This window comes from Gorilla gorilla, chromosome X, assembly GCF_029281585.2.
Source record: "Gorilla gorilla gorilla isolate KB3781 chromosome X, NHGRI_mGorGor1-v2.1_pri, whole genome shotgun sequence".
Taxonomy (NCBI): Eukaryota; Metazoa; Chordata; class Mammalia; order Primates; family Hominidae; genus Gorilla; species Gorilla gorilla.
The window spans coordinates 99,426,446-99,440,259 of record NC_073247.2 but is presented as its reverse complement, the minus strand read 5'-3'; the positions used below and the strand labels follow the sequence as shown (position 1 = coordinate 99,440,259).

At 35.7% G+C, this 13,814-nt stretch overlaps 1 protein-coding gene across 2 annotated transcripts in view; it reads right to left on the bottom strand.

Moving 5' to 3' along the window:
* Positions 1 to 13,814, bottom strand: part of KLHL4 (kelch like family member 4) — a 150,267-nt gene that overhangs the window by 33,768 nt on the left and 102,685 nt on the right. For both annotated transcript variants that reach the window (XM_004064467.5, XM_063703172.1), the window contains exons 6-9: positions 10,823 to 11,009; positions 4,145 to 4,369; positions 2,679 to 2,841; positions 814 to 1,026 (exon numbers count right to left, since the gene is read on the bottom strand). In XM_004064467.5, the coding sequence (XP_004064515.2) occupies positions 814 to 1,026; positions 2,679 to 2,841; positions 4,145 to 4,369; positions 10,823 to 11,009 (788 nt within the window). The remainder of the gene's footprint in view (positions 1 to 813; positions 1,027 to 2,678; positions 2,842 to 4,144; positions 4,370 to 10,822; positions 11,010 to 13,814) is intronic.

Here is a 13,814-nt window from a genome sequence, read left to right as displayed (position 1 = left end):
TATTATTTTATAGTGTGACTATTTAACAATAAGATGACATATTCTTTTTACATATTCTATGCTGAATCTGAAATGTATACGGAATATTTAAAAAATATATTTTTAGTCTAAGAGAAAGTGTACAATTGTACAGAGGATAAATCCACTACAAGGATTAGCATTTATTGGAAGACTACTTTCTGGTTGTTTAAAAATGTAATTAAACACTGTCCATTAAAAATAAAAATAAAAAATTAAAATTAAAATTAGCTAAGATCCCATATTTGAAAGAGCCTGGAACAGGAGGGGACTAGAGTCTTAGAGTATCTCAGCTGGGAAAGGACTTGTTCTCCCTAGATTCCCGTTGTACTATTTAATTTTCTTACAGGGGGCATAGAAATAAATTGATTTCCGGCCGGGCGCGGTGGCTCACGCCTGTAATCCCAGCACTTTGGGAGGCCGAGGCGGGTGGATCACGAGGTCAGGAGATCGAGACCATCCTGGCTAACACGGTGAAACCCCGTCTCTACTAAAAATACTAAAAATTAGCCGGGCGTGGTGGCGGGCGCCTGTAGTCCCAGCTACTCGGGAGGCTGAGGCAGGAGAATGGCGTGAACCCAGGAGGCGGAGCTTGCAGTGAGCCGAGATCGCGCCACTGCACTCCAGCCTGGGCGACAGAGCGAGACTCCGTCTCAAAAAAAAAAAAAAAAAAAAAAAAAAAAAAAAAAAGAAAGAAAGAAATTGATTTCCATTTAAAAGAAAAAAAAATCTTTCTATTTCTAAAAAATTAAATAACCAAATAATTACATACAGAAGGAAATAGAAAAAACTTACCGTTCCACACAGTCAGAAAGCCTGGAGCAATGGTTGGAAGCAGGGGCATCATGCCCCCCTACAACATATAAGAATCCATTGTATGTGGCAACTCCCACACCTCCACGTCTTTTGGACATTGGAGCACACAAACTCCACTTGTTAGTGTGTGGGTCAAAGTATTCCATTGATTTGAGGCAGGAACTTCCATCACGTCCACCAATAGCATATAATCTAGATAAAAAGACAGAATTGTGTGTATGTATATGTGTGTGTATACATATACACACAAAATGCATGCATAGAATGAGAGTGAGAGAACTTTGTACAAAGCTTTTCAAGTTTCTGAAGGGTCTGACTATATATTCTACTCCTACACTATTATGCAGTGAATAGCAGAAGTTTGTGAATAGATCATTACCTGAGGGCACCTGTTAAAATCTAACCCAACCCAAATCTCCCTTTTTCACTATCTTTATCACAGTCATTTTAACATAATTGAATAAAAGATTCCATGGGATATGAGGCACAGAAAAAAAGAGGGAAAGATCAAAGGGATTGGCAGGATAGTTCCAAAGACCAACTCCAACAACTTTACAATTTTAGCAGGGTTAAACTACCTAGGAGCAGAATCCATTGTTTTTATGTATGACTTTATATTTGCATTAAAAAAATCATCACTTAGAAGACATTAGCTTAATAAACAACTAAGGAAAGAGGATAGAACCTAGAAACTAGATTTTTTTCCCTCGTAAGTGATATTGGCTATGACATTTCTCCCATACATTTTAAAATGCCATTCTTTTGATAAGTAGTATTTTTAATATAATTTTAAAGTTATCATGTATTAATAAAGAAGACAGACATTTATTAATCCATATTCCTATAACTTCCCTTCATGCTGAGTTGTAAACAATAGCAACTCAGCAAAGCACAATTAAATAGGTCAAATTTCATGTTTTCATCCTGTTCTGTATTAGGTAGGAGATTACATAACTGAATCACCTGACATTATTCAGGTGAGGCCACAGATAGATTTAGGAGTAGCTTAAGCTCTAAGACACTTTAAAACTGGATCTCCTCTTAACTCTGGACACTTCCTATTTATTTCTGTGCAAGGTTCTAAAAACAATGCGTTGACATTTTGACTGAGCCCATATCTATGATAATGTATTGGCTTCATGCATAGTCAATATAAACACACAAGGCTGTCTCTGGCAACTGACCCAACCTATTGTCTGAAACTCGCATGATTCATGACCCTCTTATATGCTGGTCATTGTCTCCAAAGTTCCCTCGTCAGAAAGCACATAATACCTGGTAACAATTCAAGCTCTTAGAAACTTCTAACATCATCATGTTTTAGTATAATATCTCGGAAGTGATAGGCAAGTGACAGGAAGAGGTAAATATTCAGGAAGGGTGAGACTAGGTAGGATTCTATATTTAGGAACCCTGAACACTCAGGAGAGGGATTGTTGAAAGAATAAAAGAATCACCTTGTTATATCCATAGACAGACTAAAGTTTTGATAAAAATAAATCATAATGTAAAAAAGTAGTAACTTCTTGAGGGTAAAATTAGAACTGGCTTGCCTATAAAAGCTGGGTCGGGGCTAGGATTCAGCATTTCTAAATACGAAAGGTGGATGCTGCTGGTCCCAGGACCACACCTTGATTAGCAAGGGCATACAGAATATTTAATCAAGTATTTATTTTAGACAAGTATTTTCAGTCCTAATGGAGAGTTCCAATGAAGACCTTTTATTATTGATAACAAGTACATCCAGGTTATTTGGAATGCTAATTGATTGGATGGATCATGTCACCGAAGTTCTATACTATATGACCTGGAAGCAATGAACATGTGTGTTTCAACTTACTCACTTGTTGTTTAATGCAACAACACCAACTGTGCTTCTAGGAGTTGACATACTGGCTACGTAATTCCACTGTCGTCCCTCAGGGTCCCACCTTTCTACAGTATTTAGATAGCTCCATCCATCATGACCACCTACAGCATACATTGGTCCTTCAAGAGTGGCTACACCTAAAAAAATTAAAATAATATGTGGGTTCACCTAGGTATGCCACACACTGAATATTGTTTCATTTTGCAAGGAATTAACTGCTTAAATTTTTTTGTTTTGCTTATTAAACGATTTTGCATACATATGAATAGTTTACTGACTGTGTTGTAAAGCTAAGTATGGTTTTCTAACCCTGTGAAATTTTCAGTTTTAGTTACTGTATCATAGAAGGGTATTATTGTTGTAACACTGAAGTCAAAAGAGGCAGTAGAATGCACCATTTCTAGATATGTAATTTAAAAAGCTGACTTTTTCTGACAAAATTTCAATATTGTTTGTTGATATAACATGTAGATACAATGTGATGTTGATTCTTAGATAAACCTTAGAATTATAGGCTGACTGTAGTAGGTCTTTATAACCTCTGGTGTTTAATATAGGGATAAAAAGATTCCTGTGAGCTAACTTACAGACAGAGCTTTTTAATGTTTAGTTAGAAGTTTGTTTTTTCAAATATTATGAATAGCCCATTTCTGCTTCGCATCTGCTTTGATAATTTACATAATTGTTTTTTTCCCCACCTTCACTATCCCAATCAACCTCTCAGTGGTATATCATCATCACCTCTCCTACCTATTTGCTAATATCAATTATATTGAAAAATAAGCTTGCTCTGATTTCTCTGCAGGACCTTTCTAAGCTATGTCTAGGAATAACACTGACATAACTGAACTGAATAATTATATAGTGTATTATTTGGCAGAGTCAATTTATCAGGATAATTGGGGCAAGCAATACCATTCCTGGATCTGCTGCTTTTTAGCTCTATAAAAATAAGATTAAAAAAAAGGAAATTTTTCTGTCGTTCAGCCAACTCTTATGATATTGCAAAAATATGGAGCCTAGTATAAAGAACGAGGTATCCTGACAAATATTCAGGAGAATCAAAGTTCTCCACTATGGGCACATGATTCATCTAACTAGAAACACAATCCCTCGCAATAGTCAAGTACTTTCCTCTCTAAATTGAGCTTAGAAGAAAACTCCTTGCTGTAGTTGTATATTATTTTATAATAAATCCCTTTGAAATGTTATCCTTTTTAGAATGAAACCCCTTTAAAATACTGGTGGAAGGGAATCAGGAGTAACCTGCAACAATAACAAATGTCTCACAGGCTTTTATCATTTCCTTAAGTTTTTCATCATTTTGGAGACATTTTCACTAAGGATTTGGCTAAATCCCAATAATGTGCTGCTAGATTTAATTTTTAAAAACTCTACTTACTATACATTCTTGAAAAATACATTACGCTAAGCTCTTACCTAAGCCGTGCCGATGTGTTGACATGGGAGGCATCACAGTCCAGATTTTGCCAACTGGATTAAAACATTCCACTGTATTCAAAGTTTTTAAACCGTCTCTTCCTCCCACGACATAGAGCTTATTATCAATAACTGCAACTCCAAATTGAAGCCTACGGCCATTCATGGTGCCAATATGTAGCCAACTGTTGGTCCTGAGGTCATATTTTTCAATAGTAGTAGTACCTGACAAAGGGACATCGAACAACGGTAAAATCTACTTTTATTGAAATTTTGAATTGGTATTATTCACATTATAATTATGTACCCATAACTTACAGCACAGTATCAGTGATTACAATTCAAATTAAGTAAGTAGCTCAGGTAATTCTACAACCTGGGAGATAAAGCAAAGGATAATCTTTTACCACTTCTGGACCCGAATAGAAGAGTCAAAATAAAATGTTTTATGTAATATGTTTGGTTTATACCCTTATAACACTGGCTTTGGCTATACTATTCTACTGGTAGTATCAACACAAGTGTCAAATGACATAATTTACAACAAAATACCTTGGATTCTATTATTGAATGTTTGCACATCTGTTACAGATTTAATTACTTATGACCATTCAACATATTAATTTATGCTTTTTAAATTTGTTTTGGGTGTGTGTGTTTATTTGTGTGTGTGTGTTTGTGTGTATGTGTGTGTGTGTTTATTTAAAAGACACGTAACTAAAAGACCAGGAATGAAAATTATTTTTAAACGGGCCTTTAGCTGTGTGTCGTGGCATGCACCTGTAGTCCCAGCTACTTGGGAGGCTGAGGTCGGGAGACCACTTCAGCCCAGGAGGCGGAGGCTGCAGTGGGCCAAGATCACACCAGCCTGGGTGACAGAGTGAGACTCTGTCTATATAAATAAATAAATAAATAAATAAATAAATAAATAAATAAATAAATAAATAAAATTCAAAAAATGTTAAATGGGCCTTTGGTGCTGATTCACATAATGTTCCATGATGGTAATGATACAAGAGGTAGAGAGAAATTATTTATGCAGATAGTGAGGTCAAAAGAATCCTTGGTGGAATTACCTTTCTAATCAAAAGCAGCCCCCCAAATCATTTATTTTCTAACAAAGAGCAGCCTGAAAAATCAAGCTGCAGACATAGATAAGCAAGCTGGAAGCTTGCACAGGGGAATGATGGCAGCTGCACCGATAGGAAAGGGCTACCTTGGGGGCAGGCATTTCCAACATGGAGGCTTCATCTTCCCTTTTTTTGTTACCACGTGTACAGTAAGAAAGAAATGGGTATCATGTCCAGTTTAGGCAGAAAACCCACCTGCATAATAAAAGATTGGTATGGGGGCTGTCAGAGATTCGTGCCCTATGCAAATGGCACACCTGGTCCTAACCAGTCTTTTGTGCCCTATGTAGAACAGGCACCACCTCCTCACCAGCTCATCTATAAACCCCCCTGCATTTCAGCACAGATCTGGAAACCCATTTTTCCAAGACCCTTCTCTGTAGTGGAGAGCTATTCTCTTTCTTTTGCCTGTTAAATTTCTGCTCTTAATCTCACTCTTTGTGTGTCCATGTCTTTGATTTCTGTGGCCATGAGACAAGGAACCTCAGGTGCTACCCCAGACAATGAACCTGCTTCAGTAGCACAAAATATTACAGTTGAGAATATAGAATTACAAGGTATTACTTTCTTTAAGTGTTAATATAATTGTATTTTCTATTCAATTACTAATGTACAAAGTTTACTGCCATAGTATACTGTCACTATTGACAAAGTAAACTATCACTACTGTCATAATGAATTGTCACTTCAGTAGGCAATGCTTCTTACCATTCATTCATAATAGTTGTTGCTATTTTTTAGTAAAAGCTGATTTTGCACAGCAGGGAAACTTCTGAATAATAACCAGGGTGGAAAATAATAGAATTATTTTTTACATCTATAGTATATCTAATAGAGTTTGTGGCAGATTTAAAAAATTTCATAGTTAATGGGTGCAGCACACCAACATGGCACATGTATACATATGTAACAAACCTGCACATTGTGCACATGTACCCTAAAACTTAAAGTATAATAATAATTTTAAACCTCATTTGCTAGAAAAGAAAAAAAAATTTCATCCCAATTACACAAAATCAGCCACAGTAATAAGCAAAAATACTTTCCAGTTGCTCCTTTATTGGGAGATTTGTGAAGAAAATGCAGTTCATTAGTTATAATGAAGATGTAGTTAATTAACATTTGAAGCATAACCATTGGCAGTGTCAAAATTTAAGCAGAGTATATATTAAATATATAACTGCTCCTTGATTAGATTGAATTAGTGGAAACAGTGTTTCCTTCCTCTAAGTTTAAATATTTTCTGGTGAATAGTGCACTGCAAGTATTTGTGTTCCAAGATTTTGGATTTTCTAACACAAACTTGTAAATACACAGTGACTCATTTACTCTTTCTCTTTCATTATTGCCTCCTTCACTGATAACATGGATTTGACTGAATACTGATTTATACATTAGCAATTGCTCTACTGACTATATTTCCTGCTAAGAGGTCAAATGATAACACCTATCAAAATATCTTTTCTACACTAAATATCTTTTGATGGTAATGTTAAAACTGAAATAACTAGAAACTCACACCTACTTTTATTCTATGTTTAACCAGTCAGTTTTCTCTGAATGTTTTCCAATTCTCTCCATTTCCTCATCCCAATCTTCCTACGTCTGTATTCTTATCTGCTTGTTCTAATTTTAACTTTTAGTTCTCTTTGTGTTAGTGGAATTTACCGATGACCTAATTTAGATTAGGAAATAAAAGCTAGTCTGCACTCATTGTTATGATTATGAAGATACGAATGGTGGGGTAATTAGAAAATTGTAGAAATCTACATTAGTCAGCCGTATGTAGAAGATTTACACTGAGAGATGTAGGTGTGTGATTCATGCCACGTTAAACTTTTCAAGGCATTAGATTCAATAAAGATAAAATGATCCCATGACTTTTGACTGCAACATGAGCATTTATGACTAGTAGTTCTACATATTGAATTCTGAAGACTTCTCCAGCCCCTTTGTCCACCCCCGCGAATCCTTCAACTAATCAAAATTTATATTCTCTAGCTGCTTTACTAGGGCAGCTCTATATCAGATGGAAAAACATAAATTCAATTTTTTTTACCATCTTTTCCTTTAAAATTTTTCTGTATAAATAACTCTCTGCCCCAGAACGTTTGATATATTCTCAATTCATTTCTAAGCTCTTACCCAATCTTCGTTCATAATGTATTCAAGAGTGAACAAAACCTGTCAAACTTATCAGTGTTGCTGAGAACACTGTAGTTCCTGCAGTAGTGAATATATCTGATGTAATGATTTCCTCCATTTACTTTACAAATGTTCCAAAAGCGACAGTATTAGCCTTTACCTTGTCTCCTGCCATATGCTTTATTCAGCATTTAGTTTTTAAACAAATAAAAATTTACAAAATATTATGTATGTACAAGACATCCAAAGTTTACTAACTGGCAATTTAACAATTTTGACTCTATGATTAGACTTAGCACTTTCTAATGATTCTTTCAAATACATTGTAGGAGTTATAGTTAGCCCCAGCCATTTGTGTGATATCTGTATTTAACAGCAATTCTGAGCTTGTTATATGAGTCAGAGAGGAAATTAGAGTCTGAGGAAGCCCTGTATTTCCTAAACATCAAAATATAAAAGTTAGATTTTTCAAATTTTTAAAATTTCAGTAGTGTTGGGGGTACAGGTGGTTTTAGGTTACATGGGTAAGTTCTTTGGTGGTGATTTCTGAGAATTTAGTGCATTCATCACCCAAGCAGTGTACACTGTACTCAATATGTAGTCAAAAACATCTTTTAAAAATAACTAAAGCAACACACAATAAGAAAAGGTGTATGTATAGAAATTAATGTTTATACTTTTGTGAAAATATGTAAAGTAGTACATTTTTCAATGTCATACTGCTTTATACAGATAAATACTGCCCATTTAATGTTTTTGTTATACTTCTTAGGTTTTTTCTTCCTGTTTCTCTTTTTTCTTTTTTTTGCTACTACGTGTTTACCCTGGTTTTCCAATAGATTCTAAAACCCCCAAAGAGTTTTGTTGTTGTTCTTTTGTCTGTAATAGTGGCAGTGTAGAAAAAGGAACATCGTATTTGAATAAGAATTTCATCTCCAGCCTTTCTTAATGTTTGTCCTTTGGTTGGCTATCTAAACTTAAGATGTGCAAAGTAGCGGTAACATTACTGTAACATTATTGTGAGGATTAGGAACGATGTTTGCAAAATGCCAAAGATTAAGTAATCAAAAATGTAAGGTTTTACTATTCTTTTAATGGTCTGCAACATCCCGTGAGCCTTTTATAGTGTCTCCGTATACCAGGAATTCAAAGTGTCTCATGCCTTCATTTACTTCCATAACAAACTTTGGTAATAGAGTCCAGAGATTATAGGTTCATATTTCACTCATTTTTAGAGACTGATAAGGAGTTATAGATACTTATAAGCATTTGTTGTAATACATTCCTTTATGGTAACAATAATTTAACCAAGATTAGCCCGAAAAAAATGCCAAAAATAAAAAATAAAAAACAAACACAAAAACCAAACAAACACAAAGTTTTCCATTTCTCACGATGCAAATTAGGCTTTTTTCAGAGTCAGAAACGAAAGATAACTGTACTTGCATTTTTTAATTAGTTCTCTTGTAATTTCAATGCCAAACAAGAAACCTTCTAATATGCTATTAATATTCAATTTAGTCAACAAAAATTCAATAAAACCTCAAGTTGCCAGACTGGAAATTAATTATAGGATCTCATTGCCCTATAAAACCTAGCTTGTAACATTATTGTTACAAAATACAAAAACATTGTTATTTGTTATTTCCTGAAGCACATCAGTTCTTGAAGTAACCCTACAAATCTGCAAATAATTGCATTTGCAATCTCTTGTTTTATGGGCTTATGATTAATAAGGATTGTTACTATGTAGTCTTCCAATTTTCAATTATATATATCAAAGAAAATAATGTGATTCCAGTAGGACTTCAAACCAAGTTTTTAAACTTTTTTTTTCTATCCCCTTTCCTTTCCTCATTTCCCGTCACCCCCAGTTTCAAGATGTAGCTCTGAGATAAACTTTACATCCTTGGAATGTTTTCTTTCCTCCACTCCCTTTCTTATCCCATTCTATGCTCCCATGCCTTATGCACATTGGTTACCTAGATGCTTGATAAACACACACCATACTCACTCATCTGGTCAAATATTTCCTGAGAAGCTTCAGGGGCCGGATGCTGATACAGACCAGACACCTCTGGCCATGATGGCACCAGCCCCTTTACCAGATGGAACGATAAATAATTCAACACAAGCCATTGAAGGGTGTCACAACACCTGACACTCCCTAGCCACCCTGCCTATTCTGCATTCCAAACTCTCTCTTTAAAGCCCCCACATTCCTTCTACAAATGGAAGAGTAGACATTTTTGGAAAGAATTCCACCCACTCCTCTTCTTACTAGCATGGAAAAGAAAATCTTGCTCTCTTTTTATCGCACCTCACTCTTGTTATTATGGCTTCTTTCTACAAGTGGCCAGCAGCCAGACCTTTTGCCAGTTACAGTCTCTTCCTTTCTGATTAACATGTGAAAGGAAAATAAGTCTTGGGACCCCCAAATCACTAAGCCAAAAGGAAAAGTCAAGCTGGGAACTGTGTCAGGCAAACCTTTCCTCCCTTTTTATTCCTAAATAAGATAAATACTGAGAGTTTTTTTTTTTTTTTAAAAAAAGCTACATACATCCCTCACAATTTGCCCACAAGGAAATTCCTTGTGGGCCTCCAGATGCTTACCCTTAAAAAGTTACGTTGAATTTCACAATGGCAGTGTAAATTGACAGCTTATTTTCATAGGTGCAGGACAAAGGAATGACAGAATTCAATGTCATCCCTCTGTTCACCTGAGACAAATATGCATCCGATTGCTTCCTCTGCTTTATTGTTTATGAAAAAAATGCATATTCTCTAAGCCAGACTAAGGCATAAGTGACTATTCTTGTACCTCCCTCACATGTAAATTGTGCATTCAGTGAAAAGCTAATCAGATGCTCAAAAGAATGCAACCATCTGTCTCTTACCTACTCATGACCTAGAAGGCCCCCACTTTGAGTTGTCTCGCGTTTCCGGACAGAACCAATGTATACCTTACATGTTGATGTCTGATATCTCCCTAAAATGTATAAAACCAAGATGTACCCTGACCCCCTGGGGTTAAGAATGGGCGCATTCTTAACCTTGGCAAAATAAACTTTTTAAATTAATTGAGACCTGTCTCACATACTTTCGGGTTCACAAACATTAAATAAGTTTTCCTTGAAAAGATAAAATATGGCAAAGTAAATATTCAAATCTTAAAACAGCTTCTGTAAAGTAAAAGTGCCTATTAAGGGTTCAACACTAATTGAAAGATTATGTCTCATAAGGTAAGTAGAAAAATGAGGTCACAAAAATCATATAATGCACCCTATTTATGAAAATTCACTTTAGGTGCACTCATTTAACATGGCTTTAATATCACCCTTATAATTTGGAGGCTGTTAAGAATGTATCTTTTTTGAATGAAGACACTCTAAGTTATTTTTACCTTTCATAGCATCCATGCCTCCTACAGCATAAAGTGCCCCCACAGTTGATTTTCTAGGCTTTGTCCGAGGGCTTTGCATCATGGATCTTCTCTCAGGCAAAAGATGATACTTCATAGCTTCCATCAGGAGCTTCTGACACTCAAGATCACCAGTAAACATGGAACTGGTTTCAAGATCTGCCAGTAACTGAAAAGTAGTGATGCATGGCATATGAATGGAGAGTTCACCATTAGAAAGAACATATTTGTATTTATATAACTTTGGAGGCTGGGCACAGTGGCATACACCTGTAATTCCAGCACTTTGGGAGGCCAAGGTGTGTAGAACGCTGGAGCTCAGGAGTTTGAGACCAGCATGGGAAACATGGCAAAACCTTGTCTCTACAAAAAAAATACAAAAATTAGCCAGTTGTGGTTGCATGTGCCTGTTTAATCCCAGCTACTTGTAGGCTAAGGTGGGTTGATCGTTTGAGCCCGGGAGGTAGAGGCAGAGAAAACTTGAGCAAACTGAAATGTAGAAGTTTGATTATTTCATGCTTTTTGTTATTTAGTATGATTTTTATTTTCACTTATCAAGGAAAATAACTAAAAATCTGCTGGTAGTAGCTAATGACCTCTGCATATTTATTTAATTCACACATTATTCATCTTTTGAATATGTACACATATAATTTAAAGGAGCAAATGTCAAAAAGCACTCATAGAAAGTATTGCTGAAAGCAGTCGAAGAGAATGGCTCTGTCTGCACAAGCGAGAATCTCCTAGTCTACTGCATGCGGCTAATACAAGTAGCAATCTTTTTGGCGGATTTGGGGTAGTTGTGTTGGTAGTGATGTTCATGCAAACATGCTCAGTTAAAATAATAACAGACATGGTGGATGGTATCTGTATCATCTGATCACTTCTGCAGAGTATTCTGAAAGCAGGTGCTTTTTAACTGAGTTGAGATACATGCCTTAGTAACTAGCCAGCATATTAACAAAAATAGATGATCAATTCTTTTTAACTATCATTACCTGGCAGACAGTGACCTTATTTAACACTGATAAAAGTGAGGCAAAGTATTTTTCATGAGATGAGTTGGAGAGAATTCAAGAGTATATTTCAGAATGTTGTCAAGAGTCATCTTAGATTGGTTCCCTTGGAGTTTTGGGTCCACAGTATCATGGGACATTGAGAGGAATAGTGAGCAGGTTGCTGGAATAGAAGAGGTAATCTTATTACATTAAACTTATCTGAATTTTCCTGCTCTTCATGTGTTAATTTCAGTTCTGTTCTCACTCCACCTGTGATATCTGATGGATCTTTATTTTGACTTGCCTCATGAGAGCCCAGGCATTTGCTTAATGCATATGCTTTCAGAAATAGGTCTAAAAACTAGGCTATGTATTTTTCCCTAAAAATACTCTTCAGAGATTCATCACCATCCTTTTTATATATTTCATTTCTAAGATATTTGTAAGGTCACCTTTTAAATTCTTTTGGAAAGCCTATATTTGCACGACATTGCCTATCACTACCACGATCAGGAAAAGTTGACACAGTCCATATTCTAGGTCTAAGGCATACTCAGAGGTGGGATACCACGGTACTGTTGGTTGTACATTTGGGCTAGAAATTTCCCTCCATTCCAATAAAATAACAGAAGTTCAAACTAAGAAGTTCACTTTGCTGAAAGTGTCATATAGACTTAAGGCTCTGTAAAGATACCAGCCTCTGATCTTACACCTGTGCATCTTAAGTTTTTTATGCCTAAAATCACAAGGAGAAATTGTTAATACACATATTCTGCAGCCTGTTTCCCTGAAATTGGTTAACTGGGTCTGCAGTGGGGCATGAGAAATTGTGTTTCCAACAAGTTCAAAGGTCCAGGAACATTTTCAAAGGCAGTCTGAGAATCTCATATGTCATAGAACTTTTCTTGAGAATAATACATATAAGTGTTTACCTTCACCGAAACATAAAATTTCCATAGATTCTAAAGATCATCTGTCAATCCAAAGATTTAGAACCCTGGATCTAAAATTACGTATATATTTATTATTTCTGTTTTTGGCATTACTATTGCCTTCCTTGCTCTTTGGATAAATTTGCTATAACCAGAAGGGTAATCAATGTTCTTTCATTGCATATGGATAGATTCTTAAGAGCATGCATATAGTTCTATGGAATTTAATTAACAGCTGGAAGTTTTAAAAAATGTGGAAAAATCAGCTGGGCACAGTGGCTCACACCTGTAATCCCAGCACTTTGGGAGGCCGAGGCAGGTGGATCACAAGGTCAGGAGATCGAGACCATCCTGGCCAACATGGTGAAACCCCATCTTTACTAAAAACACAAAAATTAGCTGGGCGTGGTGGCACATGCCTGTAATCCCAGTTACTTGGGAGGCTGAGGAGGGAGAATCGCTTGAACTAGGGAGTCAGAGGTTGCCGTGAGCCGAGATAGCCCCACTGCACTCCAGCCTGGCAACAGAGCAAGACTCCTTCTCAAAAAAAAAAAAAAAAAAAAAAAAAAGAAAAAAGGAAAAATCATCAACAGATTAACAATATATTTTTCAATATTAACATTTAATTAGTAACTTTGTTATAAAAGTGGATTCATGTTAATATTTACAAAATTATTGATCCACTAAATCTATACAAGGTCTCTGTTTTTAATTTGGATGATGTTTGAGGCCTATAGCCACAAATTCAGTAGATATTACATGCATATGTGCAGTATATCCACATGTATTATAAATTTTATTGATCAATTTGCTACAGAGAAAAATCTGTGGTTATCACCAATGGTGAAATTATGTGGTGAGACTGCATTCCAAAATTCAGAATGAGTTGAGTTAACCCTGGATCTTATTCAAAGGTGTTTATTCTTAAAATCATCTTTGCTATAATCCTTCAATTCAACATATATGGTGAGGATGCCTTTCTAATTATGCTATAGTGCATCAAAAGTATGATAGCATTATTTTGATCGTAGCGGATAATATTAA